The sequence below is a fragment of the Apteryx rowi genome, unplaced genomic scaffold, assembly GCF_003343035.1.
Source record: "Apteryx rowi isolate R43461 unplaced genomic scaffold, aptRow1 scaffold_461, whole genome shotgun sequence".
In the NCBI taxonomy this organism is placed as follows: Eukaryota; Metazoa; Chordata; class Aves; order Apterygiformes; family Apterygidae; genus Apteryx; species Apteryx rowi.
In genome coordinates, this window is record NW_020450718.1 from 639,868 (window position 1) to 667,383 (window position 27,516).

Sequence of the window (27,516 nt, forward strand, 5' to 3'; positions counted from 1 at the left end):
CCCACACTTCCTGAGCTTGTCTATGGGGATGTTATGGGAGACAGTGTCAAAAGCCTTGCTGAAGTTTTGTAGCATCATTTCCATTTTTGTTAGCAATCCTGAGGTAGTCACACCCACAGCATACACTCCTCTACAAATTTTGTCAATATAACTATATCCAGAAGGTTTACCATTTCAGTTATGCCAGTGTTGTTAAGAAATCAAACTTTCACATTTAGCTTAGTCTTAAACTATGGGGGAGACACTAAAAATATCAAAATCCAAACTGTGAAAATGAACTGCAACACAAGTACTTACTTCATTTACAGTTGAATATTTCTACATACCGGCTATAATATTAACAGTGTACTCATGACACCTCACAGCACAGTGAGCTACTAAAAATTTGGCACCAAGTTGTCCTACTTTCTCAAATCATAATACACAAGAATTTTAACAGAATGATACCTTGCATGGTTTCTACAAATCAGAACAGTCTATGTTTGCAGAAAAACTGGGTTTTTTTCTTCTATAAGCTTCAGTTTTCAGTTTCCTACTTTAAAAAGAAATTCATTCCCAAGAATTAATCAATGAAGAAAACATGTAAAATTTTCAGTTCAGATTACATTTTTTCCTCCCTCCCGGCCCCAGAAATCAGGGTATTCAAAGGTGTTCAACAAGAATATGTCAAAAATCACGGTRTGTCAGTAAAAGGTCAGTTAACATAGTCAGCTTAAAGACTTCTCCATAGTTGTACATATTGAGTAGTGGCTAGACCCAACTCCTTACACATAGGTATCTAATACCATTTGAGATCCCACCARATCTACAGTTTGGATGCACAGCAGATGCTTATAAATTCTGTGCTATACCTACCAGCCCTTACGTCTAGATAGCCTTGGGCATCTCACCTGGCACTAGTAACCCACATGTTTTGGTAAAATTGCTGAGCCCTCGAGTCCAAACAACTTGGCACTTACCTCACATGGGCACACTGCCCTCTTTGGTTACAGTGGAAAAGCAAAGCCTCTATCACAACTGTCATCTATGAAGTATGGATAAATTATTTTGCTACCTCACAAGACACTGAAGGGAACAACGAATAAAAGATTAGGATGCACTCAGACGCAGAAAATGAATATTTTGATGAACAAAATTTGTAGTGTTTTAATCAGCAACTAAGCATGCGAAGCAAGTTATTACACCTCATATTTAGAAATATTGCAGAGATCACACACATAAGCACACTCTTTCCTCTGTTATCTTCTTCCATGTCCTCCAAGGAAAAGGCACAAGAAAAAGCACATTTATTTTATATACAGTGATTTATTACATCTGTTGCTAGAATTAAAAACATAATTAAAAAGCAGAAACAATTAATATTGTCTGCCATGATCAAAAAAAAAAAGGAAAGAAAGAAAGTAAAAGAAAACACTTGTTAATATATATTCATCTTTGCTATGGTCTAAACAACCCATAAAAACAAAAACTCCTTAAAAAAATGGCTCTGGTAAAAAGGAAGATTTTATGAACTTGCCACTGGCCCACTGAACTGGACCTCCAGAATCGAAAGGTGAAGCAAATAGCAGTATCTCATCCAAACCTCAAGAGCCTCAAAAGCATACAATAAGGGCTGACTTACACTTAATAAATAAATAAATAAATAAATCCACTGCCAGAAACAGGAAGCAGCAACCCGCAACTTAACTAGTGCCATCTGAACAGTTCTGATAAGATTCAGTGACCCTAACAGCAGAGGCTAAGCTAGGTATGCAAGTTTGAACTAGTCACTCTTTGCTCTATTTGTAGTCAACAGAGCAATTTATCTTTCTTATCTTGGACACCTAGCTTAGAAAGAGATGAATGGCCTTTAGGAGGCAATTATTTCTGTAAATTTAATGGAGTCTTAGAGTAACTAGCTCAACAGAGGCATCTAATTTTTTAGACAACTAAATCTGGACAGAAGAATCAAACTTTCTGTCTACTGTTGGAGCATAACTCTTCAGCTACACGTTCTTGACAAAAGGCATCAGAAAAAGAGCTACACTTTCTGAAGCATAGGCTAAGACTTACCTAATATTTGAGGACAACTGCAAGACAGCCTTGCAGTATGTCAGAGTATGAGATATAAACTCCACAAACTAGGCAGAATCTTAATACTAAGAAAAAAAGAAATGATCTCAGAAATAGCAATTTTTACATATATATATTTACATATATATATACATACACACACACATATACATATAAACACACACACACACATATATATATATAAAATATCAACCCAAGAAAACACCTAAAGTTTCCTGCATACCAAAGAAGAAGTTCTTGTAGTAGAAGGAACTACACTTTTGCTTCCTATTCTGTCTCTAAGAGGGAGAACAGCTGGTCCACAGACAGTCTTATAGTGGACATACCTAAAAAAAAAAGTAATGAATTATTTGACTGTTCTCCAGTTTGATAACTGAACTTGTTGGCTCACAAAAAAAATGCATAGATTTATCTGGATGATACCAGGGAAATTGCTACTTAAGTGTTAAGTTTCTTTTACATATACAGTACTGATGGCTGTAATAGATTCTGAAAGTGCACAGAAGTGAGGTGCTGTTAAGCCAGGATGACAGAATTATGTTACATATAGGTATCATCATCTCCAAGCACACACAGTATAGCAACTCTCACAGCCAACAGGATGAGTATAGCCATAAAGTGCTTGCACTAGAATATTTTACCATCAGAAAGTTTGGTAACTAAAAATATTTCTCCATAAATATTACCATGGGATCACACATTCTGGAATGTCTATTATCTATTACTACTGATTTCGAAAATAGTTAAAAGGAAAAAGCTRAAGAACTATACATGTAAAGCCAGAAATCATTAAATGTCTCACCCATCATTCTCAACCTAAAACATCAGGTCATTACAGACCTCAAAGTTCACGGCTCAGCTAGTTATCAGACTACTGTTCTGAACTCTAATTGCACATTTGTAGGATTATGGTTTTAGACAGTGTGTCCTATGTGCAAGAAATACACACCTGAAGCAAATCACAAGGTACATATTTTTCTATTTTAAGAAATTTGCCAGAGCACACAATAAATTAAGTTACTCCAAAAATTGAGGAATTTCAAAATATTATGAGCAAAATTGAGAAAAGTTCTCACAAATTCTGCTACCAACACTATACTGACCCCCTCCCTATATAATCTATACCAAGTATATCAAATCTTTACTTGACAGTGCAGCTCTTATTATTCTTATATTATTCCTCCTGAAATGATTACCATGACTAAATTTGTAACAACAAGACAGCACTGCAAGTTCAGTCCTGTGTTTGGTACTACAGCATTTCTAAGAGAGCAACTGTGAAAGTTTCAGTGCAAAGCATGGTGGCATAAAGACCCAATCCACACAAAAACTTCTACTGATGAGTTATATGTCCTAGTAACAATCACAAATTAGGTATCTTGTTTAATTTCCTGCATCACCTATCCTTAATATTCCTACATCAGATTGGGGTTTTCTGCTTATATACTGCTACCAGGGCAATTTTACCAGAAACAAAACAAAACAAGCAAACAATTTTTAACCCTCCTCAAACAGATGAGACTACTAAATGACTGCCTTGACATCAAAGAAAGAAAACTATGGCCACTGAAAAATGCACATAATTGGAATACCTCCAAAAATCTGCTAATTCAGGTGTTTTCAGTAAAAATTGCTATTTTTTCACTGAAGAAATGCCAACATAAGTTCCTACTCTGTGTAACTCTAATTTGCAGCAAACAGTATACAGCCAGTTAACAGTAGCAATAATGCAGTCTTACAGTCTCCATTCTTCTTCGTCAGATGAGCACCATAAAAATAAATAATTCTCCTGTCTTGCACTGCCTCTCATTGTTTTCTCATCAATTTTATAACCGTACTTTAACATGTAGACATACAAAATTCTGGAATAGAAAAATAATGCTCTCATTTACTTATCCAAATGGATATATTGAAAATCTACAGTTCAATTTCAAAAGTATCTATTACTGCACATAAAAGTGTTTTAAATACACACTGAGGTTTCAAAGGCAACACCAAAAGCATTAGAAAGTACAAACATTAAGGTCAAATGGAGATTTCATAAACAACTTATCTGTATGTATTTAAGGTTTAGTCTTTCATGAAATGATAACATTACCACAGCACCCCTTACTTCACTTAGGACACAGGCAATATCATAATATGCAGCCACTTTTATTTTCAAAAACCACTATTTAAAGTCCATACTAAATTATTAGCTCCCTCTTAAGTTCTTTTATTTTTTTTTTCAGTTAGGATATTGTGATTGGAGAATCCAATCCACTAGGAAATAATTAAATCTGCCTTCAAGTGCTTCTCTAAGGTGGGATGACATTACCTCCCTTCCAAAATAAGGAATTAAGCACAGCTAGATTTTGGCTAAAAGTGTCAAAAAGACAAACATTAATTTTGAATGCCAGCTTGAAACAACTGCACCGTTTTTTCTCTTAGCAATCAGTATTTTCATGTGAATTTAGAACTTTGCATTGCATAGTTGCGGGCTCCGCACTTCGGAAAAATCTGATTCTAGCTTTCCTCAAACCTCTGCTTCTATCACGACTGAATGAATGTTCACCCCTTCACTTCTCAGCTTTCTGCATTTCATGCAAAGCAACCTGTCTCCTCTCAATCACTGTCCAAAAATCACCAGAAGACTGTCAGCAACGTGTTACAGGCAGACTAAGTAATATTTAGGGGGAAGCAGGGAAACAGTACTTTCATAAGTAGCAGGCAAAGCAATTTGTATCTGGCTTGCCATTTTTTATTCTGACAACATATATTTTATTAATTTCATGATGTCAAATATATGTTACAAAGGTTCCTCAGGACCTTAAAAGGCTCAAAAGTATTTTCTATATAGCAGGGCTCTTTAATTCACACTGGGCACAGGAAAACACTTTTGATTTAATTTACTAGAAGACTAAACCTAAAGCATTTCCCTTTTCCCCCGCTTTGTATCCCACTGACAAGCTGTAAATGTCTACCTAAGCAACACAGTATGGGATTCTGTCTTTGTGTATGCTCAGACTGTGGGTAAGGACAGAATCCCTTACTGCTCAACCTTACACTCAACTATTTCTTTTGTCTTTATAGGTTTCTTTAAGTTTCCACCAACTTTGCCTCCATAGAATTAAAAAAAAAATAAGTTATTCATGAGGCAATTCTCATATTCCTCTCCAAACATGACTTCCCCCATCTCTTCAGAGAGACTGCAAGATCAACAGTCACTTTCTGTACTTAGTAAGGCTATTAAGTTATTTGCCATTGAGAAGTTAAGGGGAGCTAAACATTTGACAACAGGAAATTTGGCTTTCAGGTTCTTAAGGCTGGTCAAATAGCCATATAACTCAACATACCGATCTCACAAACTTACTTTGTCCATCCAGATTTGTTCACAGAACTCCCTTTTTATTCACAGGCTCTCCCCTGAACCAGGCATCATCCTGCTTTCCTACAGGCAGCACAAATTCTTTACCATGTGTTTTGGTTAATTTTGCATGTGTAATCATACACCTATATTTGCTTCAAATAAGTTTGATTGCTGGATATATATGATATAATCCCAGATCTCTGTGCTAACAACTGCAGTCACAAAACTTCAGTGTGAATCTTGCCTTACAAATTAGCTGTATAGTAACACACACAACAAAAACTCTTCTTGATATGAGTGAAATTAACCAACATGACGCTTTATTAAGAGTGAAAATTGCAATTGGTCTGAATTAACTGAGCTCCAATTCTATCTTCCAGAGCTAACATGACAATGTATAACCAAAATGTATATAATATAAAATACAAGTACATTCACAGCTCCATCTAGATTTACCAGTTAGGTCAGATGGAGTGGGTGGGATTCAGGTAATTTGTGAGTGAACCACAGAGAAAAGGAAGCGGGGAGGGGGAGGAGAGAGACTAACATCTGAGGTGTCCAGATCCAGTAAGTCATTAGTAACATTTACACACTGTGGCTATCCCTCAACCAACTAAATAAACAAACAAACAAATAAATAAAAGTATCTCTTTAAACTGCCCATATGGCTTCAGTACAAAGAAATGTAAAGGACCAAGACAAAAAAGGGAGTCAAATATATGGATGAATAACAAAGCTAGGAGAAGTTGGCCAAAAAAGTAAACTTGGCTAACTTTTTTTTTTTGATAACACTTCAAGTGAGGCCATTCACCTATTTTGTAGACTAATGTTCTTTCAATAGTAATCAGAGAGTATGTCCAGAAAGAAGAATAGAGAAACAAGTCCTTTTCTTCACTGTAGTAGCCAGCTAAGTAATATCACAGCCATTTTGTCAGATACCTTGTTGTTTTTTTCATAATAATTCTCACACTGATAATAAAACATTTATACACATGGAACATTTATATTACAGGTATCCAACATAATAGGCTTGTCATCTGAAAATTAGTGTCCATACAAGTTGAAAACATTAGGAAACACTATTCCTGTGTTATCAAGAACAACAGAGAGATGGAAGTTTGCAGTGGAGAGATGCTTCTAGAGCCTAAAAAGCTAAAAGCCCAAACAACAGTAATTCTGAGTCCTCTTGCTTGATAGCCATTTGACTGGAGTTAATGTTTTTAAAGGTTGGAACATGCTGTTATGTTAGAAGCCTGATGGTTCTTGCTGCCTATTTAGTCTACTACAAATCAACTGACACTTAAAATTAATTGTAATTCCACCTTTCTTTATGAATATTCCACTCCTGCCCATCTAATTCAGATTCTGCTTTCCTTTCAGGTTTTAAGGACAGTTAAATTCCAAGCTACTTCCATCTGACGTGCTACAAGATAAACAGCTTTGTACACAACTGCTCTTGATCTCTGCCGTTTAAGACAGGAGGTGACAGAGAGAAAATTTAATGGATCAGGATAAATAGAGTAGTTAAGTTCTTAACTTCTGCTTTCTGRTTCCCAAGAAGAACAGAACTACATGACTGAGTTAGGACAGGTCTTGCTGTCTCATCATAAAGTCTGGGAAAAGGTAGAATTTGCGATGCAAACTTCAGCAACATGATTTTCCTTACTTTGAAGGCACTGCTCCAATGAGCATGAGCTGCACTGAAACTTGTTTTCTACATCTCATTATCAAAAAGAGGATCTTCTTCAAAAATTATTCTCTTGCACTTTGGAGAATAATTATCTGCCAGTAACAGTTAGAACCCTATAAACTAAAYAGTAAGAGGAGTCTTTTTAGTCATTTTAGTCATTTTTATTTGGATGAATTCTGATAAAATCCTTTCTGCAGCTGTTGAAATCATACCTACCTCACAAGCCTCTCAGGAAACGGTCGCTTTCAACCTGCCTTGAATAACAAGCCTGGTTTCTGCCTCTAAAATCATGAATGGAGGATTAGAAACACCCTGCTGCAGCTGCACATTTTCGCAGTGACGAATAAATGCAGTAGATAATTGCACAATAAATAACATGGTGCACAAAAATTAGAATTCAAATCAAAACACTTCATGAACATTAGCATCTTTCCACAATTTCCTAGCCAGGTAACTGAGCCTTTGTCTATTCCTCCAGTTGAAGTTGCTCCACTTGTTAAAATACAGTGACAAAGGAAAGAATGAGAGTGACTCACTAAGCCTAAGAGGTGATATGCTTGGGATGCAGTGACAACTCTAAAGAAATTTGACTATTTATAAAAAGTGGAATAGCATAAAAGAAGAAAGATCATAGTATATATTACAGATTAGTAGACAAAGCAGTCTACCAGGAGGCAGAATATATGATTCAAATCCCTATGGCCAGAACTGCACCTATTTCACCTATACAGAAATACTCTAGCCCCTGAACTAATGACTGTAAGTGGAAACAGACACTTTTGCCAAATTGCTCCTTCTTCCTTTTAAGGGCTTTGAAGAAAGCAAACATTTTGCTTGGGGTCAAATAAAACATTTCACATCAAATTTAGTTTCTTTGTTTTTTGTTTTAGTGAACAAATCCAAAAGTTTTTAAAAAATAGCTGAATTCAATTACCCTTAGAAAACAATTACATATTCACGCAGTCTGTCCAGCAGCCCTGTCATATCAATCCATTCTAATTACACAGGCCAATTTCAGCCAAATTTGACAGAGAACCAGAGGTCTCAAAGACACTCAGGTCCCTTAAGTTTCACAGAAATTGGCAGCTGGGTAGAAGCAAGACATACAAATTAGCAGTTGCACTGTGGAAAAGGGAAACAGAACTTGGCTCTCATCCATTTCAAGCAGCAGCAATCAACTGGTCAACTGAAGCACGCACATAGCTCCGAACCAGCCATAACACATGCTGACGCTTGCCAACCAGATGGGGACGGAGGAGGAAGCGCAGCATACTATGGGGTAGGAAAGAAGACAAGAAGGAAATGAGATATGACAGTACACAGGTATTAGAGAGCACTGAGGGCACTGCAGCAGGCAGTCAGGAAGCTCTAAGGGAAAAAGTCAACAATAATGAGTTTGGTTGTAAGACTGGAGGGCACAAGTCTGAAGAAAACTACGCTTCCGTAGTTCCATAGCTCTCAACATTTTTTTTCAGCTTGCTTTTCATTTCATCAATAAAGTTAACTATTCGTACGATGCTAGGACTCAAAACTGGGATACTGACTTCCTTTAATATGCAAGTTCCTTAAAGTTTATGCTCTAATATTCTAATAAGAAACAGTGAAATCAAGCATGAATCACAACATTTATGAAGTAATATTAAGCTAAACAGTCAAGTGCAAAATACACACCTGCATTCCTTTAAAATGTATCTCAGTATATGAYGGTGTCAGGACTGCAACAGAGCTCCAGATGCAGACAGACAAGCAAGAAGCAACTGAGATAAGGCATCTCCCGAAATAACTGCCTCTCAGCCGAGAAGCAGCAACTGATCACGCTCATCTGTTTAGAAGTAAAGCAGGTATAACATCTCCAGAGAAAGATGGCATGATTAAATTAATCCTCTTACTTTTCATGTTTAATGGCCTAGGAGCAGATACACCCAGTCACCGAGTCTCAAATAAGCACGTATAAGCTAAGCCCGAACTCGTGTATCTGCAAATGACTGTTCATACCCTTATACTCTTCTACCCAGACTCACAAATACCTCAAGGGCTAAAGGGCACCATACCAAAGACCATACACTTTCAATTTTGAAACTCTCAGATGTAATTTACTGTGCACTATATTTAGCTTAATAAACTGTTAATTATCCTTTTTTTTTTCAGAATTAGTACATCTGCATCACATCACATTTCCTCAGTCATTTTGTATTCTCTTCTATAATGACAGAAACTGAACAATATATATCTCCAATGCATCTGTCTTCATTTTCTCTTTCTCTCCCTCCTTTTCCTAAACTCTCCCTGTTTTCAGGACCCTCTGTTTTCTCTCTGCCCTCCTTCATATGACAACAGCACAGATCAAAGATAGAGAACACCTTCCTTTTGAGGAGTAACTACACAGAACAGGATTGCTCACTATGAAGAAGACTGAGGAGGAGATTTAACTGATCTATATGGTCATGAGTGACATCAAGGCGATAAAAAGGCATTGGTTGTTCAATGTGTCTGAATTAGCAAGCGTCAGATTCAATAAACTTAAGAAAAGAGTGTTACACACAACATATAATAAAGTTGTGGAATACCTTCCTTCTGTATTTTGGGGCTGCTGAAATTTTACATGGGTTCAAAAAACAACTGCACGGATTCATGCAAAAAAAATTTTTTTTGAAATCTATCTGATACAAAGAAAACATCCAGCTGAAAATTGCTGAATCACAAGGAGTTAAAAGCCAGGAGAACATTCTGAGGAATTATCCCTGCATACTTGCCCCACGCTCCAACTCCTCAACAGACATCAGCTACGGGATGTGTTTGGAAACAGATTATTGGGACAGAAACTTTGATCTTCAAAGCAAAGGACAGTGCAAGATCATCGACTGTAGAGACGGAACAAGGAAAGCTGGGCATGGGGAAGAGATCAGCTTAAGTTTCTTGGATCTGCAACAAAGTTAGCTCAAAACACTACTTCTGCATAAAATGAAGAGATCACTCATCTTCTGTATTAGTCTCCAATTTGTAAATTTGATAAAACAGAAGTTTAAGTATAGTTGTCAAACCAGAAAAGGCATTGCAGCAATGGTTCGTACTAAGAATTAGTACACATGCTATGGAGAATTTAAGAGTGGAAAATTCCTGTCTTCTACCTATGAAGCTGCAAATAAATAAGACAGGCATATTTGTTTGAGAAATACTTGGAGGTTTGGGTGGTTTTTTTTGTTTTTGTTTCAAAATAAGCCTTTATTTCTCAATTTGGACTCATTTTTGTTCAAAATCTCCAAGAAAAAAGTTCAAAATTAAAGGATAATCTCAAAAAGAGACAGTATACAAGTTTCAAGCAGCGATGTGATTTACCAAACACATTTTGTCACAAATGCTACAGATTAGTAGTTTTGTAGTAATTACAAACATGTACATGAAACAAAGATGATTTCTTCAAAACATATGTCCATATTTGATATTTATTTTAAATCGCTATAAATTTTAACACTTACACAAATGTATACAGAATATTTTGATATCCAGGATTTCAAAAGTTTAAGCAGTCTCTTAGAGTTTGCTTAACTTAAAAATAAGCTACATTTTCATAGTCCAAACCGTAAAATTATTTTATCTTTGTTCTTTACACTATTTAATGCAACCAACAGCAAGTTATGAAGTGCATGAAACTGATTTTGACAAATGTTATCAATGTATATAACAGTGACTCTCTAAAAAAACTTTCTCAGTTTTTGAAAGGGTAGTAATTGGTAACTGCATCCTTTCAGGCAGAATTATACATTTAAATTATTACTTTTTTAAAAGTAAATTTTAAAGTGCAATATGTTTAATTTTATCACCACTACTAACCTCCAAGCAAAACCTTTGAGGAGAAGTGAACTGAGCACCATACATCGAAGGATGGAGACACAGTTTTCCAAAAAAGTTTGCTGTGGAAAAACAAGTGGAATATGTTGCAAAAYTGACTTTTTAAATGATCACTCCTGTACTGTCCAAACTGTCAAATAAGATGACTCAAACTATACCTATAAGAAGTAACAAATCCAAAATGGCAGTGAAATAAATAACTGTCACCTTTACATACTGCACTTGTTATACCCAAGCCCTACTCACATATGATGCCTCCTCTTAACTAAGTCATTATACACCCAGAAACAACTCCACTGAGTGTAATTGCACAGCTATTACTTCATTTGGGAGCTGTTTTTTTTCAACTCCATTTGGGAGCTGTTTTTTTTCAACTCCAAAGTGAATTTTACACTACTTAAACACCTTTTCAGAAAAAAAAAATCAATTTCTCAATTGTAAATATGAAACAAGCATACATAATATTTATTATTTTTCCAACAAATATATGCCATACTAACCCAAAAGGAAGACATTTTTGTGCATTATGCTTCAGGGGAAAACAAACAAACAAGAAAAACTCACTCATCCTCCTTTCAAGTAAATAGTGCATGGAGGCTTCCCTTTGGATTGCTTCTAGCTCAATGTGGAAGTCATTCAGTGAAGCCAAAAGGGGATGCTTTCAAGAAGCACTATCTCACACGTGTGCCTTCATCACATTAAACTCCTCACAGCCTCACAATACTCAATTCTTTTGCACATGGTGCCAACTCAAGTTAAAAATTTGCACTGTAATTTCTTCTCATACCTTTTGGTGCAGTCTCTTTTGCACTTGCAACCCATTTCCTAAAAATTTTCTATTTCACTATTCAGGATGCTTTCACCTTGGGTATAATGAATAGTCCCCTCTAGAGTTCTATAAATCTTGCTAAAAATCTTTTATTTTTATTTTTCCCCCAATTGTAACTAACATCCTTGGAAACTATCTTTCTTTTCCAAAAATACACTAGGCTACAGAAACATAAAAACACGACCGACATTTTATTGATCTAATATTTCCATTTCATTTGTACTACCACTATTACTTTATTCAGATCCTTTAGAAATCACTGGTAATGGCAACTGTTTTCTAGTTTTCACAAGTCTAGGAACAAAGATATAAAATGCAAAGATAAAGTTTGCATATTATAGTAACTAATGCCCTTTCATCAAATACGACTACATTTTGCCCCTTTCAGTTACCAATGAAATTAACTTGCCAAAAGAACTATTAAAAGTATTCCTTAATGTCTTATGCAAAACATGAGCACCCCTGCATTAAAATTCTAACTGAATAAGTGTGTGCTAAAGTTAGGAAACTAAACTCAACATAAAACAGACCTTTTTGAAGACACTCTCATACCCAAGTGAGAGGGAAAAAATGACTGGTTTTTAAAAAAAAAAAAAGGTCATCAAGAGAGGAGACTCCGTCGATAGAAGAAAACACTATTTTTCCAATGGTCCAGCTTTCAGTTTAATTTTGCTTTAGGTGAAATGCTTGTAAAAAATAAAGTTTTGAGGGTTAGGGCAAAATTTTAAGAATCAAAATACCTGTAGTCTATTCTCGTATTTTTATCACAATATACAAATAAAAGATTAGACTAATTCACACTATTTTTATATCATTGTACAGATACTTGACAAAGCATTTAAGATGCATGAACTAACATCATTAGTTTTACTTGAAAACTCTGCTATGAATTAAATCACTTTTCAGCTGTCACTTTGTTCTGAAGAATCAAAATAAATGCAAATATACACACTGTGAGAATACATTTCAGATTATCTGTACCTTATTTAGCAGGGCATTTATTTAATATGCACTGCTGGTATATCACATTTTCCATAATCAGATACTACATTACAAAATAACTTTCTCACTACACACCAGAATAGCTCACAGTGGCATAAACATGTCAAATTTATCCTAACATAGCCACTTTATTAAAAGGTCTTATTCCTATGTAAACTAAACCTTAAAAAAGATGCACAACTTCTGGAAGGAAAAATATGACAGCGCTAATTGGCAGGGGGAAAGGCGGCTTGCATGTAAAAATATACGTGTATAACAAGCATCACCATACTGGTTCCTCGGCCAACAGGAGTGTCATGAAGTTCAGCAAAGATAAAAACAGAGCTTGCAACAGTTCAGACGGGACTTGACTAGACAGGAGGCAGCTCTGTGGTTCCTGATGGACAACCGTTTGAAAGGGAGTCAGCCCATACAGTGATAAACACTTACGACTCAGCTGCATTACCAAGACTGCAGCCAGCAAGTCAAGAGAAGCGATTATTGCCTTCCTCCCAGCACAAAGCCGCAGCTAAAAGCTGTGACCAGCTTTTGAAGGCCAAGAGGCCTACAAAAAGGGCACTAAGAGGTTTTGGGGGGCTGGAGCACATGTCACAGGGGGAGAAGCTGAGAGAGTTGGTTGGTTTGYTGGGTTTGTTCAGCCTGAAAAAGAGCAGGCACAAAGAGGATCTAATTTCCCACATACACATCACCTGAAGGTGGGTTATGGAGATGACAGAGCCAATTCTCAGAGATTTAGAGTGAAATGATGAGGCGTGAGAGACAGGTTGCAACGATGGAAATTCCATTGGACCTAAGGGAAAAAATCTTCCCAACAAGTGGTTAAGCACTGGAGCAGGCTGCCTTGGAGAAACTCAAAGCTCACATGGACAAGGCCTTAAGCAAGCTGACCTAACTCAGGACTTAGCCCCATTTTAAGCAAGGGGTGGGACCAGGATGACCTCCCCAGAGGCCCCTCTTCCAACCTAAGTTTTTCTTCAATACTTTCAATATCTAAAAAGAAAGGTAAACCTGGCATCTTTATAAGAAGCAATGCCTCAAAATGCTTTCTCACGGGAATTTTTTATGCATTCCTTCTACTAATGATACTTAAAAGTTGATTTATTGAGGCTGAAATAAGTAATATGGTCAAAAGGGTATATTTTTAGTAGTCCAAGTATAATAATCATTTATCATTAATCATTTTTAATCACCTAATTTAGCTTATCAGCTGTACTCATGAAGGAGACAATTAATATTTCTCAATTCAAGCTGTAAAATCTCACTTTATCATCATACAAAAACAGCACTGAACCATAAAACTACAAAATGAAACTTGGAAATATTATTAATTGATAATTAATCTGTTATTAAAGCATGTCTTCCATATCAGTGTCAAAGACCTGGACTACTTCTGCTTCAAGACATTCATTAATTTCAGAAAGAACAGAAGCTTAACAGTTCCAACGTCTGCTACTCAGAAAGCAAAATGCTAAGCAAATGCCTTAAGTTTTATTTGAAATATTTTAAAAAGGATTATATCACCAACCCCCAAATCTCTCAGAACAGCTGCTGTCGTGGGTACTGTTCTTACAGAAGTGGCTCTAACTAAAAAAATATAACTTTTGGAGACAACCCACTCGCATCCCTCCTAAACATCAAAACAAACAAACAAACAAACAAACAAAGAAGTTACAACCCGCTCAGAAGACAAAGGATGAAAGATGAGTACTCATTACTGAAACAAAAAAATTATACGTTATAACTGAAGATGCTAAGTAGAAGATGATTTCATTTACAGCTGTGGTCATCCACGCTTAACACATGTGCACCTATTATTATATAATTTTAACTCAACACAGCAAGTTTTTCTGCATAGAGAGAAGCTATTTTCAACTCTGCTAAAGCAGCAGGTTTCTTTTTACTCCACCTTATGCTAAAAACAGCCATTTTTACACACCATTAAAACTAGATTTATAGTCTATTCGTGAAAAATCACTGAAAGTAAAAAATGCAAAGACATACATACTTATGCAATGTAAAAGAACACACATTAAAACTAATACATTGCATTTCAATGATATATTTGAAAAGTCTGGGGAGTGCCAGCAGATTAGTAGCTGTTGACTTGTTAGCAATGACCAAAAGAACATGACTGGCTACAGATACAGAGACCCAAATATTTTTAAAACTGAAAAATACTACCGTATCCTTCAATTTGATCTCTTAACAAAAAGAAGCTAAAGGACCTCCAAGAGGTATTTCCAAGTTGGAGTTCATAAGCTGCACATGCACTCTAGCAGTATTATTCAACCACTGACCTACAGATGCCCACAGGTCTGTAAGACATAAGGTGGTCAGCCGAATGACTGCAGAACAAAGTTTGGTATCCATAAGTGCAGTTAAAACACGCTATCAGAAGCATACTTTTACTCACCAATAATATTTTTAATTAAAATGCTTGTAGCTGTAACAGTAAAGTTTCACTAGAGCAAATACTTTTACAAAATTATTAAGAACTGAAAGACCAGCTTGCACAAGAGAAAATGTGCACTGCTTTTACAACAGTTTTGCTGGAATGACATTCACACAAAATTGGACTTGTAAACTAAACTATCTTAAATCTGATGCAGGAAAAAAAAAAACTTCTTTGACAAATCAAAGGACAATTTTAAAAGCAGTGCAACCAAATGGAAGAAGAGAGACAAGTAGGAAAGACAAACTGGAAAGGAAGTTGCTGTAATTAATACAAAGCAAGATCAACGCACAGACAAGAAACTTCAACAATAAAAGTGGGAAGAAATAGCTTTTGTCATTGTTGCTGCTATAAACAAAACACAGAGAAGAAATGTGGCAAGACACCAGGAAACGTTCTGTTTGTATGGCTTACTAAAACGTTCTTTGAAATAACAAATAAAATAAAATAAAAATCCACAAGTATCCCAGGAAGCTCCTTAACTACTAAGCTTTATTCCCACATTCTGTGGTTCAATTAATATTTTCAATTTAGTGTTTTAGCATTGTGACCTCATGTTACCGAGGAAGAGAAAGGATTTGAATTCAGGGCTCTAACATTCACGAGATTATCCTAGCCACCCAGGTAAAGGATAAATAACAGGARAGTAACATACAGTCTTCATTCATCTGTTTTTTAAATTATGCTGTAATCCAAGCTTTCAATCCCATTCCTTTACTTTTATTTAATAAATCACAGGAATGTTTTATGTGAATGAAAATGATTTTTTTTTCCAGTCAGGCACTGGGGGGGGGGGGGGGGGGGGGAGGGAAATCAATGTCTTGCACAAGTTTAATTCCAAGTGACTACTAATTATTATTGGCAGATAAAAATTAAGATAAAAAAATAAAAATCTGATAATCAAACAACAATGGAACATAGTAATTCTTCTGCATACAACACATCCACAAAAATTACAAAYTCAGTAAATCCAGAGAAGAAACTGAAAAACATTTAGGAAGTCTGCAGTTGTAAAACACTGTAACTTCATCTGAATAAATACAGTCATAGCTAGAACATAATATAATCTAGAATTGCAATTTCTACTAAGCTTTTTCCATTTTTCATGTTATTATCACATGACAACATGATTAGGTTACGAACTCAAATGTAACCTAAGAAAACGGAAAAGAGAGTGAACAAAAAAAAAGTTGAAAAAAAAGGTTCCCCTTCCCTTTTATTCCCCTTTCCCAAACTTATAGAAAACCACACTTTGGTAATCTCTTAGCAGCATTTTCCAAAGAAAATTTTTTCCAACTCAAAAAACATGCAGTATTTTTTCTGCCTTTCAATGGAGTCCTCCAAGACCATGGTGAGCATTAACCATGAATTGCTGTAAAAAATGTGATCAAGGCTGAAAACTCGGTGGATTGACAAAACTCAACATGTCAAGAATAGAAAACACTCAAAGTGCTTGTTTTGTCATTTGTTCATCCTGCATAGATTTTCTCAGGTACAGCCAACCATTCAAAAGCAAGTTCTGAAATCTATGCAACAAATGTTTCAAGTCACCTTCCCACTGAGAAACTTCATTAGCCCTAAAAAAAAAAAAAGAAAAGAAAAAAGAAACTTGACTTTATTTAATGACCCAAGTTGGTTTGAAATCATTTCATGCTACACTTTCAAGAGTAACTTTCACTATTAARCAAACCCGAACTGATTTAGCTTTTGAATATCAGGTAAAACATTAAGTATATGCATGGATACAGTCACTTCCTTCACTTATCTTGATTTTCCATAGTTACAAAGAATAAACTTGATATTATTTTGTGTCAAAAATAGATATGAAGTTGCAAATAGAAGTCAATAAGTGAAGAGTTACAAAGAGGAAAAGGACAAGTACTTGCCACAAGGAAGAATTTCAAGCTGCTTATTAAACTAGCTGAACTGCAGCTCTCAAGTCTATCAATAATTATGTATGTATATTACACAGACGTATATCCGTGTATTATCTATGTCACATCTGAATTAAAAAAAAAAAAGTTCTCTGAATAAGTTTTCAAAACCAAGAACGATGACTGTGTTCATTACACATCCCATTTTCAAAAAAGTGCAGCTTGACAGATCACATTTTTTACATAAGGCTCTTCTTGGCATTCCCTAACAGCTCAATACTTCAACAAAAGGTAGGCCTCATTCAGAAATCACTACTCTGCATAAAGTGAGAGACGGACCCTTGAAAATTACCCACTTTTCTTCATTGACTCCTTCCTTGACTCTTTTTGCTCCTTCTTTCCTTCCTCAGTTAAATGAAAACCTAAGCACTTGCAAGTGCTGTCAACTATAAAACACAAAGCATTCTATGAAGTTGAAAAAAGTAACGCTTCTCTGCTGTTACCATTCTAAACAGTAATTCAGAATGAAACACTTCTGTCTTGTATTTAAAACTTTCTTGGATACAATATCACAATTTAACAAATAAAAAAGGGGAGGTTCCAAGAATATCCAGGAAACTTAACTGCCCTGATGCCTTTGAAAATCTCCCCTGCTCTCACTGTAGTGACCCTAATGGTAATTATGTAACATTACTCAAAAGAAAGAAGTGCAAATGTTCTTCCATCATGGCATATCTGTTCTATCAAGCAATAATACATAYCAAGATGAATCATTTAACTGTTGAAAGTGTTATTTCCCCCATTCACGTCATCATCAATATGAGTGAGAGTTAAATAAGTGATTATGTTTTGCTAAAATGTGAAATAATGTATTAATGCACCTGGTGAGGATTCTGGATAGTACATACTTATAGCCCATGTTTTAATGATATCTCCTGATTTACATTTATAAAATTACTTAAATATTGTGAGAAACACATAAGGTTTTTTTACAATAGTAAAAGAACATAAGAGAATGAAATTTCAGCAGATTGCAAACAATTTTAATATGAGTCAATAGAAGAGAAACTTAGTGATAAGCATGCCCACTAGTATCCAAGAGTAATAGCAGCTACACAAGAGTCAAACTTTTCCAGCTAACATTCAGAGATACGTCCAAGATAGCCTCACTAACTCCAAACTTTGACAAGATAACCTTTTAGCAAGTAGCACTGCTGTAACACAGCAGATGCTAGTAACAGCTCCAGCAGGCAGAAAGCACTGGGCAAACATTCCTGCATGCTTTGCTCTTTGAGAAGAGCTGATATTTCATAATTCGTAACAGGCCACAGCAATATGACATACAAAAGTCACAATGATAAAAGAGGGTTTTCTTTCTTCGTGTAATGAAATTCATTAAATTGTTGCTGAGCTATAAGCTGTCAGTACTGTTTCTCACACACATTTCCTTGGGAAAATGTTGGCAGCCAGTCTTAAACTGAATTCTAAGCCTGAGCCCAAGCCAGAGAAACAGCTGCCACCGCACTAAGAATATCTTGGAACTGTCTGAACACACGTGCCTTTTTCCCTTCTGGCTTCCCTCAATAGCTTTTACTTAGACATGACAACGCAAGAAACTCATAGTCATCTGGAGCACTATATGAGACAAACAACAGGAAAGAAAAAGTCAGTCTTGACCACACTCACCAGACAGTGTTCTCTGTCAAATCAGCAATTTCAGCAGTCCATTTTCTAACTCAGAATAAGTCTTCTCTTGCTGTCAGCTAATATCATTACTCCCATTTCTAATACTTGTGCTACATTTCTTCAAGAGAAGGGTTCAAAATGATGCCATTGTAAGAGTCCCCATCATGCTTCAGTTACCACCAGTATTATAAAAATTATTTAAGCCAGTAACTTTTTTTTCTTAAGAGTGCAAACCAGCTCAAAGGTTAGATGTCAGATTTAGAGCTGCCCATTCTTTCTTAAGTCTGACACTTCATGACTATGCATTATATTAACTACGTAAAACGTGATTAGAAACACTCACATACTATTTATCCCCCATACAGCCTTTCCTTCATTTTGTGAGCTGTATTAGAATTATCTTTAATGGAATTAAACATTCTCCTTTTACTCACACACCCCTCCCCCCCCAAAGAAAAAAAAAATCCCACAGTTAGAAAACATCTTACCCTTCAAAATATGAACAACATGAAGAGTTTGGAGAAGCAGTCTTTAAATTTGTTTCAATTTTACTGTTATGAGCATCACGCAACAAGCAACCATTAAATAATTAACTAACATGTAAGATATTTTCAAATCTAACATTTCTAGTAGCAATTCTATCCGTTAAATTAAGCTTCAGGATGTCTTTGTATCACTACCTACTCCCATATGTATTATTTACATTAAGATGTAAAGTGGTATTTAAGTAAAATATGCACATATAAAAAAAAAATGCCAAACATCTGTTTGTTATTGATATAAATGACAACAGTACCTCACTGCAAATTCTCCAACTACCCTCCCCTCAGCCTGTTGCTCAAGGGATCCAGAATCTGGGGAGTCTGAAGCATACAGTGCCTGAGCAGAGCCAAAGCATGTCTCGAGAGTCTCATAGCATGGTTTTGGAGGGCACAGTCTCTGCAAAGAGACCTGAGACCTCCTTCACCTGTATCCAACATCTAGTCCAGAATCCTCAAATTTCCACTTTCTAGAAGGAATAAGTTGTCTGATCAATAATTTAAATCTCTGGGGATATTTAGTTTGAACCACCTCTGCTTTTACTTTTGTTCACATCATAAGAGATACTAACAACTTGGAAAAAGTAGACTTCTTCAACACCGCTATTTTCTTTAACTCACTCTTCCATTGGGAAGTTCATTTGGGCTTTACTGGTAAAAGCAAACAATACTCAAGCATGCTGCTATTCCATCCTGCCCAAGTCTTTCTCTCAAATCTCTATCAAGATTACATTTTTAAACTTTCCCTTTACAGTACACTTAGAAGCCAAAATCGTGGGAGGGAAGAGGTAAATCTGCCCCAAAGTGGTCAATTACAATTGTGTAACAAGCTCCACCCATTTACCTCATTTAGATGATGATATCAATTAGTTTATCAATAGACAAATCAATATAAAAAATTACAAAAGGTATCTTCAACTCAGAGATAATGTACACTTTTCAAAATAAAGTCAAAAAGCATGAGGACAAAAAGAGGCAGAAAGAAGGAAACTACTACCTCATTGAGTCAAATACAGTAAATAACACCTGGCCTCATAATCTATTTATATCTCAAAAAGAAGGCAAAGCCTATGAGTTACAAGACTAAGTAAATACCTTTTGAAGGGAAACTAAATACTTCTGAAATCTCCAAGGACTCCAAAAAGGAAACTAGCTACAGAAAGTTTACATGCTCCTACAGAATGCATTCACTGAAGAGAATCAACCTGAGACACACCATACGATGAAAAGAAAAGGTGGATATTAAGAAAAGGTCTGTAATAATTTAAAGAACTTTCAGCTTGAAAATTGTTTTAAGTAGACTACATACTTTTTATTCATTTCTTGAATAAAGAGTTCACAGTAGCAACCTTCTTCATTCATATTTGTAACAATGCTATGAACGAAGGACATCTTAAACCAGTCTTTCAGCTTCCTAGCACATTACTCACAGAAACCAGCAGGTAAGGGTTGTGTCCCCAAAGAAGATTCATAAATTGATCCGAGAGCTGCCATAACAAGTCAAGAGAAGGAGAGGCCCTTCCAGCAACTAATAAAAACCCAGAGGCTGAGCTGCAGTAAGGCAATAGAAGCTACACCCAAGACTGAGTCCATAGGGGTCTGTCACACTTACTTGTCTTTTCTCTTTATCCCATTACTGAAAATCCTGTTCCTTTCCCTCCAGATTCCCGCCTCCTCCTCCCCCACTCCAATCAAGAGGAGAAAATCCTTCTCTCAGCAGAACTACAGCATGAAGATAAATACCTATGATACAAAAACAAGAACAGAAAGGGTGAATGTGCTTATCTGATCTAGCTCTAATAAAGTGACCTTCCTCCAAGAGTGGCTAGAAGCAGGGGACTTGGGGAAAGAATGCAAGAAATGGGCAAATATATAGAGAAATGCTTGGAAAAATTCCTAGCTTCCAGCAATTCTAGAGCTAGTAGCTGCATCACACCATGAAGTTCAGCATTCAGTGCATCTATCCCTACCTGATTTTGTCTAATTACTATTTTAACCCACTTATATTTTTCTGTTCCACAATATTATGTGGCAATTAAGTTCCACAATTTAATTACACATCGCTTGAACAGCTACTTAAATTTTCATCAAGTAGCGTGTTTAATTCAATTCACTGGGTGGCCTAATTCTTGTGCTAAGAAAAATAGCTATTCTTGCTTTCTATTCATCATTTCTATATGATCTATGGATTTTATAGACCTCTATCACCTCTCCCCTGTTCTTCTGTTTTCCAAACTAAAGACCTCCATCTTCCCCAGCAGAGATGTCCATACCTCTGATCCAATATCTCTATTCTTTTTTGTTGTCTATGAAACCCATGCTGTATTGAGATGATTACATTAGTGCACACTGTTCAAGATTTTAATACACCATTGATTTACATAAAGAATAAAATAACTTGTTAGGCCATTATATCTTTCTGAATAATTCCTAACAGCTCTGCGACCCCTGCCCTTTTCTAAGTAACATCAGTCTTAGAGATCATCATTATTTATACTGGTTTGCGTTATTGTCCCTCCACGTACATCATCTGGCATTCTTCAAAACTGAACTATGTTTGCCATCTGAAACCATTAGGCAATGGTATCGTAACATTGTTCTGCAACTATACAGTCAGTTTAGATTTTACTAAACTGAATATATCAGCAAACTGCTATGGTGCCACAACACTATCATTCCTTAAGACTATTATTCAACATGAAAAAGTCTTAGATCCCAGCAGAAATCCACTGGTAACTTTTTTTCCCATCATGAAGCAACCATTTGTTTCTTATCTTATTTCTCATCTTTTAACCAACTATCCACAGGATAACCTTCCATCCTCATCAAGAAAGCTTAARAAACTTTGAAAAAGGTCCATGGTCAAATATTTTTTTTAAAACTCAAGAGTACTATGTCAATCATATCTTAGTTAGATGGTCACTGACCCCTTCAAACAATTCTGAAAAGGTCCATGATGACTGATTTCACTCCRCAAAAGTCAAGGAAGTTTGCCACTTCCCCCATCATATTTATTCAAGGGACTAATAATCCTCCTCTTAGAATAGTTATCAATTTTACCTGTACTGTCTGACTTACTGACCTTTAATTTTACAGATAACACAAAAATAAAACAGTACTGTATTAGCTATCTTCCATTTCTCTCTAACCAATAATAGCTTAAAATAACAGATTAAAACACTACTGTTAGCAAGAATGTATAAAATGCTCTACTGGGACAGGCTTATGGTTCATCTAGTCCCGTGTTCTGCCTTCAACAGTGGAGAAGCTCTTTAGGAACAGCTTAAGAGCCCAGTCACTTCCTGCAGTCTGCTCCTCTCATACTCCTGCAAGACCCTCACAACCAGCGGATTAGGTTTATTAGAGGATGCATCACTTTCTATTCCCTTTAAAAATCTGTTTATAGGCTTACTGCACATAAAATAGTGTAATGTCTTTTGAGCCTGGTGAATATAATTTGCCTCCACAACCTATGTGGCAACAAATGCTACACCTTCACCATCACTCTGTAAAAATACTTCGTTCCCCACTTTGAAACTGGAATACTACTATCTTAATAAGTGCTTCCTCCTTCTAGTGTTGCAGAATTCAGCGAGSAACAATGTTGCAGGATTTGGGGAATAACAGCTCAACAGTCCTCTTACCTACTGCCCTCAGATTAAATAAACCTTACTGAATTTTCCACCTTCAGCTTTCTCTTTTGCAGTTTAAGGAGTTCCCAACACATTAATCTCCCAGCAGACAGCTACTCCATCACAGCTCCCTCATCAGCCCCCTCCATCTCCTTAACTATTTTAGTTACCTTCTCTGTATCTTTTTAACTATTATATCCATATCCTAGTTTCTTTGAAATCCTGGGAAGATTCCATTCAATTCCAGTAATATGTTACTACTTAGCAACTTCTTTAAAAAAAAAATCTGTATTAGTTTCTCAAGCTTATTTAAATTAACAGAAGGTGCAATATCAGACCTTCTCAGCTCCTCCAGAGCAAAAATGGCTATATATTTGTGCACATATATCTACACACACACATATAAAACATAAAGAAACAAGGTTCTAACAGTCCAGCAAGAACACAAACCAATCATGCCAGCCAGTGTGGGATACACCTTGACAAAAGAATGCAACTATGCAGCATTTGGGTTTGTACTGTAACTTAGCGATTTCACAGTAGCAACCAAATTTCATAAACCACATAGGTAAGTTATTACAGGACTGCCTGTCATAAATCTCAAAAGAGAGATGCATTTCTCCTGTGAAACACTGGGTTGTCCAGGGAAGATGYTTTATCCAGGCTGGGTTTGTCTCATATATAGGGATGAAATTCAGCTGAGCTCACCAAAAAACTTTCAGAGGACCAGCAAAGGAACATGTAAGCAAAGGGCATCATCTTGCAGGACCCTGGAACCCACTACTTTCCTAAATTCCTGCTGCATTCTTACAAACTGGTGTTAGGTTAGTTCCTTTGGCATTTCCCTGCATTTCTAGGCATGCACCTATTACTTCTTTACAGCTTGAAGATCACATCACATAGTCAGTCCTATAAGAAAAGTTAGTTAGGACAGACTAATCTTAAATCTAAAGTTAACCATTATGCAGCACATCACTTAAGTACTTCCACAGAAGTCAATTTAAAATAGTTTAGTATACACAAAGTATATAGTTTTCATTTACAAAACACATCAAACCTAGACTAGATTGATGCCAGCATTGCTAAACGCTCGTGTTCCCAAATAACCAATGAAGTTCTGATACTTCTTCATCTCTAGTAATAACTTGCCATAGTAGGAACATTACCTACACAGTCTTCAAAACATGCAAAATTTTACAAGATTACATAGCTTTTTTTTTGCCTTAGGCCTACTAATTTTTATGGCATCATATACTGCAAGAAAAACAATCTGTACTACTTGACAAGGAACTCACTTGTAGTTATTAGTTATACTAAGAACTTTTAGTTATATAGTTATATCAAGAAATTCTTCAGGTATGCGGCTTGCACATCTTGCTCTCCCACATTCAAAGATGAACCAGTCACTAGACCCGAGATCAGTGGGACCACAGGCTAGCCCTGCTGTAGGACACAGCATATTGTTCTTTTGCTTTCTAAAACTTTGAGACATTTTCATGTAATAAACTCCCAAGTTCTGCAAGGATCTAGGACACTGAAGACATCCTGGATTTCCTTCTTGTTCTCCTATGAAATGCTATTAGACTTTTCAAAAACAAACAAACAAAATGAAGTTTGTTGCAGATCACTGAGAAATGTTCTGTAATTCATGGTTTGCACAAAGAGGGTGCATTCTGCAGTCYGTTTGGACTTCAGGTCTAGTACATACTTGCTCGGAATTGTAGAAAACTGGATTCAGTAATTTAGGTTCCCTTTAGGTCTATACGTTAATGGCAGCTTTGGAAGATTTGTTCCAAAATTCATGACTATAACTATAACAATACAAAAAGAATTCTCTCTTCCCCTCAGCCGTCCTCCCCATAAATATTTGGTAATTAAAAAAAAAAAAAAAAAAGAGAGAGAGAGAAAGAGAGAGTTAATACACAACTTCCCTTCCAAGACAGAATATTTTTTCACCACAAATACAAACACACCCCCATTTAATCTCTAAAGGTGGAGCCAATATCACGTTTGGACATACAGCATCTAAGGTACAGTGTATTACATAATGAAAAGAACTAGTCTCAAAAAATGTGCACTTGTTAAGACAGCTGCAAGGACATCTTCTCCTCTTCAGAAAAATTGCAGTTCTGTTCACAAACTACAGGGGTCTTCTACCTATTTTCATGAAATAAACCCCCCTCCAAAAAAAACAACCYAGGTTCTCAGCATTAGCTGTCACTGTTAAATTTACTACACAGGGAAACTTCCTCTCTGAAAAGTTCTTTAAATACATACYTGATATACTGAAACAAATTGAAAAAGCAAACAAAACAAATTTCTAGACAAATTGATAATAAATGACTCTAAGAATAGCTGTTTGAAAAAAAGTGTACTATATTGCATTAACTACACTATGTCACTGCTTTACTTGGAAAAAAACTTTACTGTATATTCAGAGACATAACAAAAATTAATTGCAAAAATTCACATAGACAAGTGTTTATAGTAACTTATCTTTAAAGATCTAAAAAAGTTATGGTAATTGAATTAAATAGGCAGTATCTCACAAGCTAGCAGATTTGCAACTATGGAACAATAGTTTCTTAATTTGTTCTGGTTCTTCAGTTGTTTCTGTGGGGACAGACTTTAACATATAAACTCAGCTTCAATTTTTGCACTAAGAAACATACCATTTGACATGAGAAGACACCAACAATGGAAAGAAATTGGTATTGAACATGATTTAACTGCAAGCATAGATCAGAAACACACATTAAATAACACAACTGAAGGCTTACTTGCATGTGTGTTAAAGGACTTTGGTGTCCTCTTATTACTAGTAGCAGATCCTAAAGTCACAAGCATAACAGCAAAGGCAAAACAGTTAAAAGCACAGATGTCGAGGTCATTATTTTAAAGTACCTGAACACTTATCTAAAGAATATTTCTGATGCATTATTTCTTTTTCTCACTCCACCTCACCTTCCTCAGAAGTACAGGTGTTCATTTCCTTTTCCTTTGTGCTACCCTTCCCAATGCAACTAAGTCAAGGCATACTTCCAGTGCACCTGATAATCAGCCCACTACTTGCCTGATCATCTTTCAGTCACTGTGGTTTTGGTTCACACCCTTCCCTGCAACTTTGTAAGAATAATGAGTGATTAATAGTCATCAACAATATACGCCCCGAAGGAGAAAGACAAACAGTGCAGAATAACACAGACCAATTCAGATGTGCCTTGTATTTGTAGTACCTAAAAGCTGTTTAACAATGGCATTCATTAAATTGACCAAGTAGTAAAACATCTAATAATTTAAAAGTTGTGTGATAAAGTTTTGAATATGTAACAGAAAACACAAAAAGCATAAATTATTAAGTTACTTTTATGGAAAGCCTTCTCCTTTCTGGAGAGCAAAGAGTATGGGAAAACAGAATAAGCTTATGTTATGAAAATTAACATAAGTAACTAATTAAGATTGTTTCAATCCCCCAATAGCCAGTAATCACAGGACTATATTGAACTTTACACACCCTTAAAGAAACAATATTTTTGAAATGTATGACACACTTACCCAAGAAACAGACCTAAAGACACTAATTTTCTCATATTGATTAGTATTATCACAAAGCTATACTGTGAAAACTAGCTAAACCAAATATGTAATAGCAGGAAGGTAACAGATTAGCATATTTACAAAAGCTCCTCCATATGCTTTGTTTTAATCCAAACTTAAAAGAAGTCATATCAAGTGTATTACCATAAAAGCAACAATTAAAATATGATCCTTGGTTTAATCTTTTATGTTAGCCATAAGTGAGAAAGCACAATCAAGTAAAACCACTAAGCTAAACTAAAAGCATGGAAAGAAAACTATCTCCAACCACCACCAGAAATAATGACACTTCTCACAATATAAGCGGTTTTCTCAAACACAGCCAAAATAAACTGTTTTGTGGCGTGGTACTTAGCAATGAGCTTTCACTTGGGGGAAAGAACTGCAAGTTGTTGAGGAGAAGAGGCAAACTGTTGACCAGTAAGGGAATTATACTGATCAATAAATCATCAAGGTCTAGTCAACAAGCCAGCACACCTATAGGCTAGCAAATAGCATGCACAGCTTGCAGTGGATGTTTGAGAAGAACAACCCATTCGAGTGCCCCCTTCCAAAAGGGAGAAGGTGCCCAACGATACGCACAAGCTAGAGAAGAGGAGTATCCAGATCCAAGCCCCAAGTGCCCATTTAACCTGCTCTGGCGCCACTTCCTCTATCTTATCTTCTTCACTGCAAGGGCCCAACTAGGGTGGCACGATTAGAAAAGACACCAGAGCTGCGCCGCCACCGCACAGGGCCCGAGCAGGGGGATCATGTCACCCTGCCTCTTTCTCGCTGTTGCTTCCTGAAAACGAGCACACGCTTACCAAAAAAAATAAAAATAAATAAGCAAATGAATGAATAAATATCCGGACCTTCCCCCCCACACACACACCCACCGCTACCCAGGCCCGGCCCGCCGGCATGGCGGGAGGCCGCGGCGCGGCCTAGCGCAGCCCGGCGGC

General features: G+C 36.2%; 1 protein-coding gene across 4 annotated transcripts in view; it reads right to left on the reverse strand.

Annotated features, from left to right (window-relative positions):
* TDRD3 (tudor domain containing 3) overlaps positions 1–27,178 on the reverse strand; it is a 122,285-nt gene extending 95,107 nt beyond the window's left edge. For 2 of the 4 annotated variants that reach the window (XM_026077784.1, XM_026077783.1), the window contains exons 1-2: positions 10,944–11,023; positions 8,784–8,934 (exon numbers count right to left, since the gene is read on the reverse strand). Coding sequence is in view for 1 of the 4 variants with exons in the window: in XM_026077782.1 (XP_025933567.1) it covers positions 10,944–10,984 (41 nt within the window). In the remaining 3 variants the exon portion in view is untranslated. Of the gene's footprint in view, positions 1–8,783; positions 8,935–10,943; positions 11,024–27,154 lie in introns of those variants that run through there. The other 2 variants (XM_026077786.1, XM_026077782.1) reach the window with 2 other exon arrangements.
* Positions 27,179–27,516: the final 338 nt, after the last annotated feature.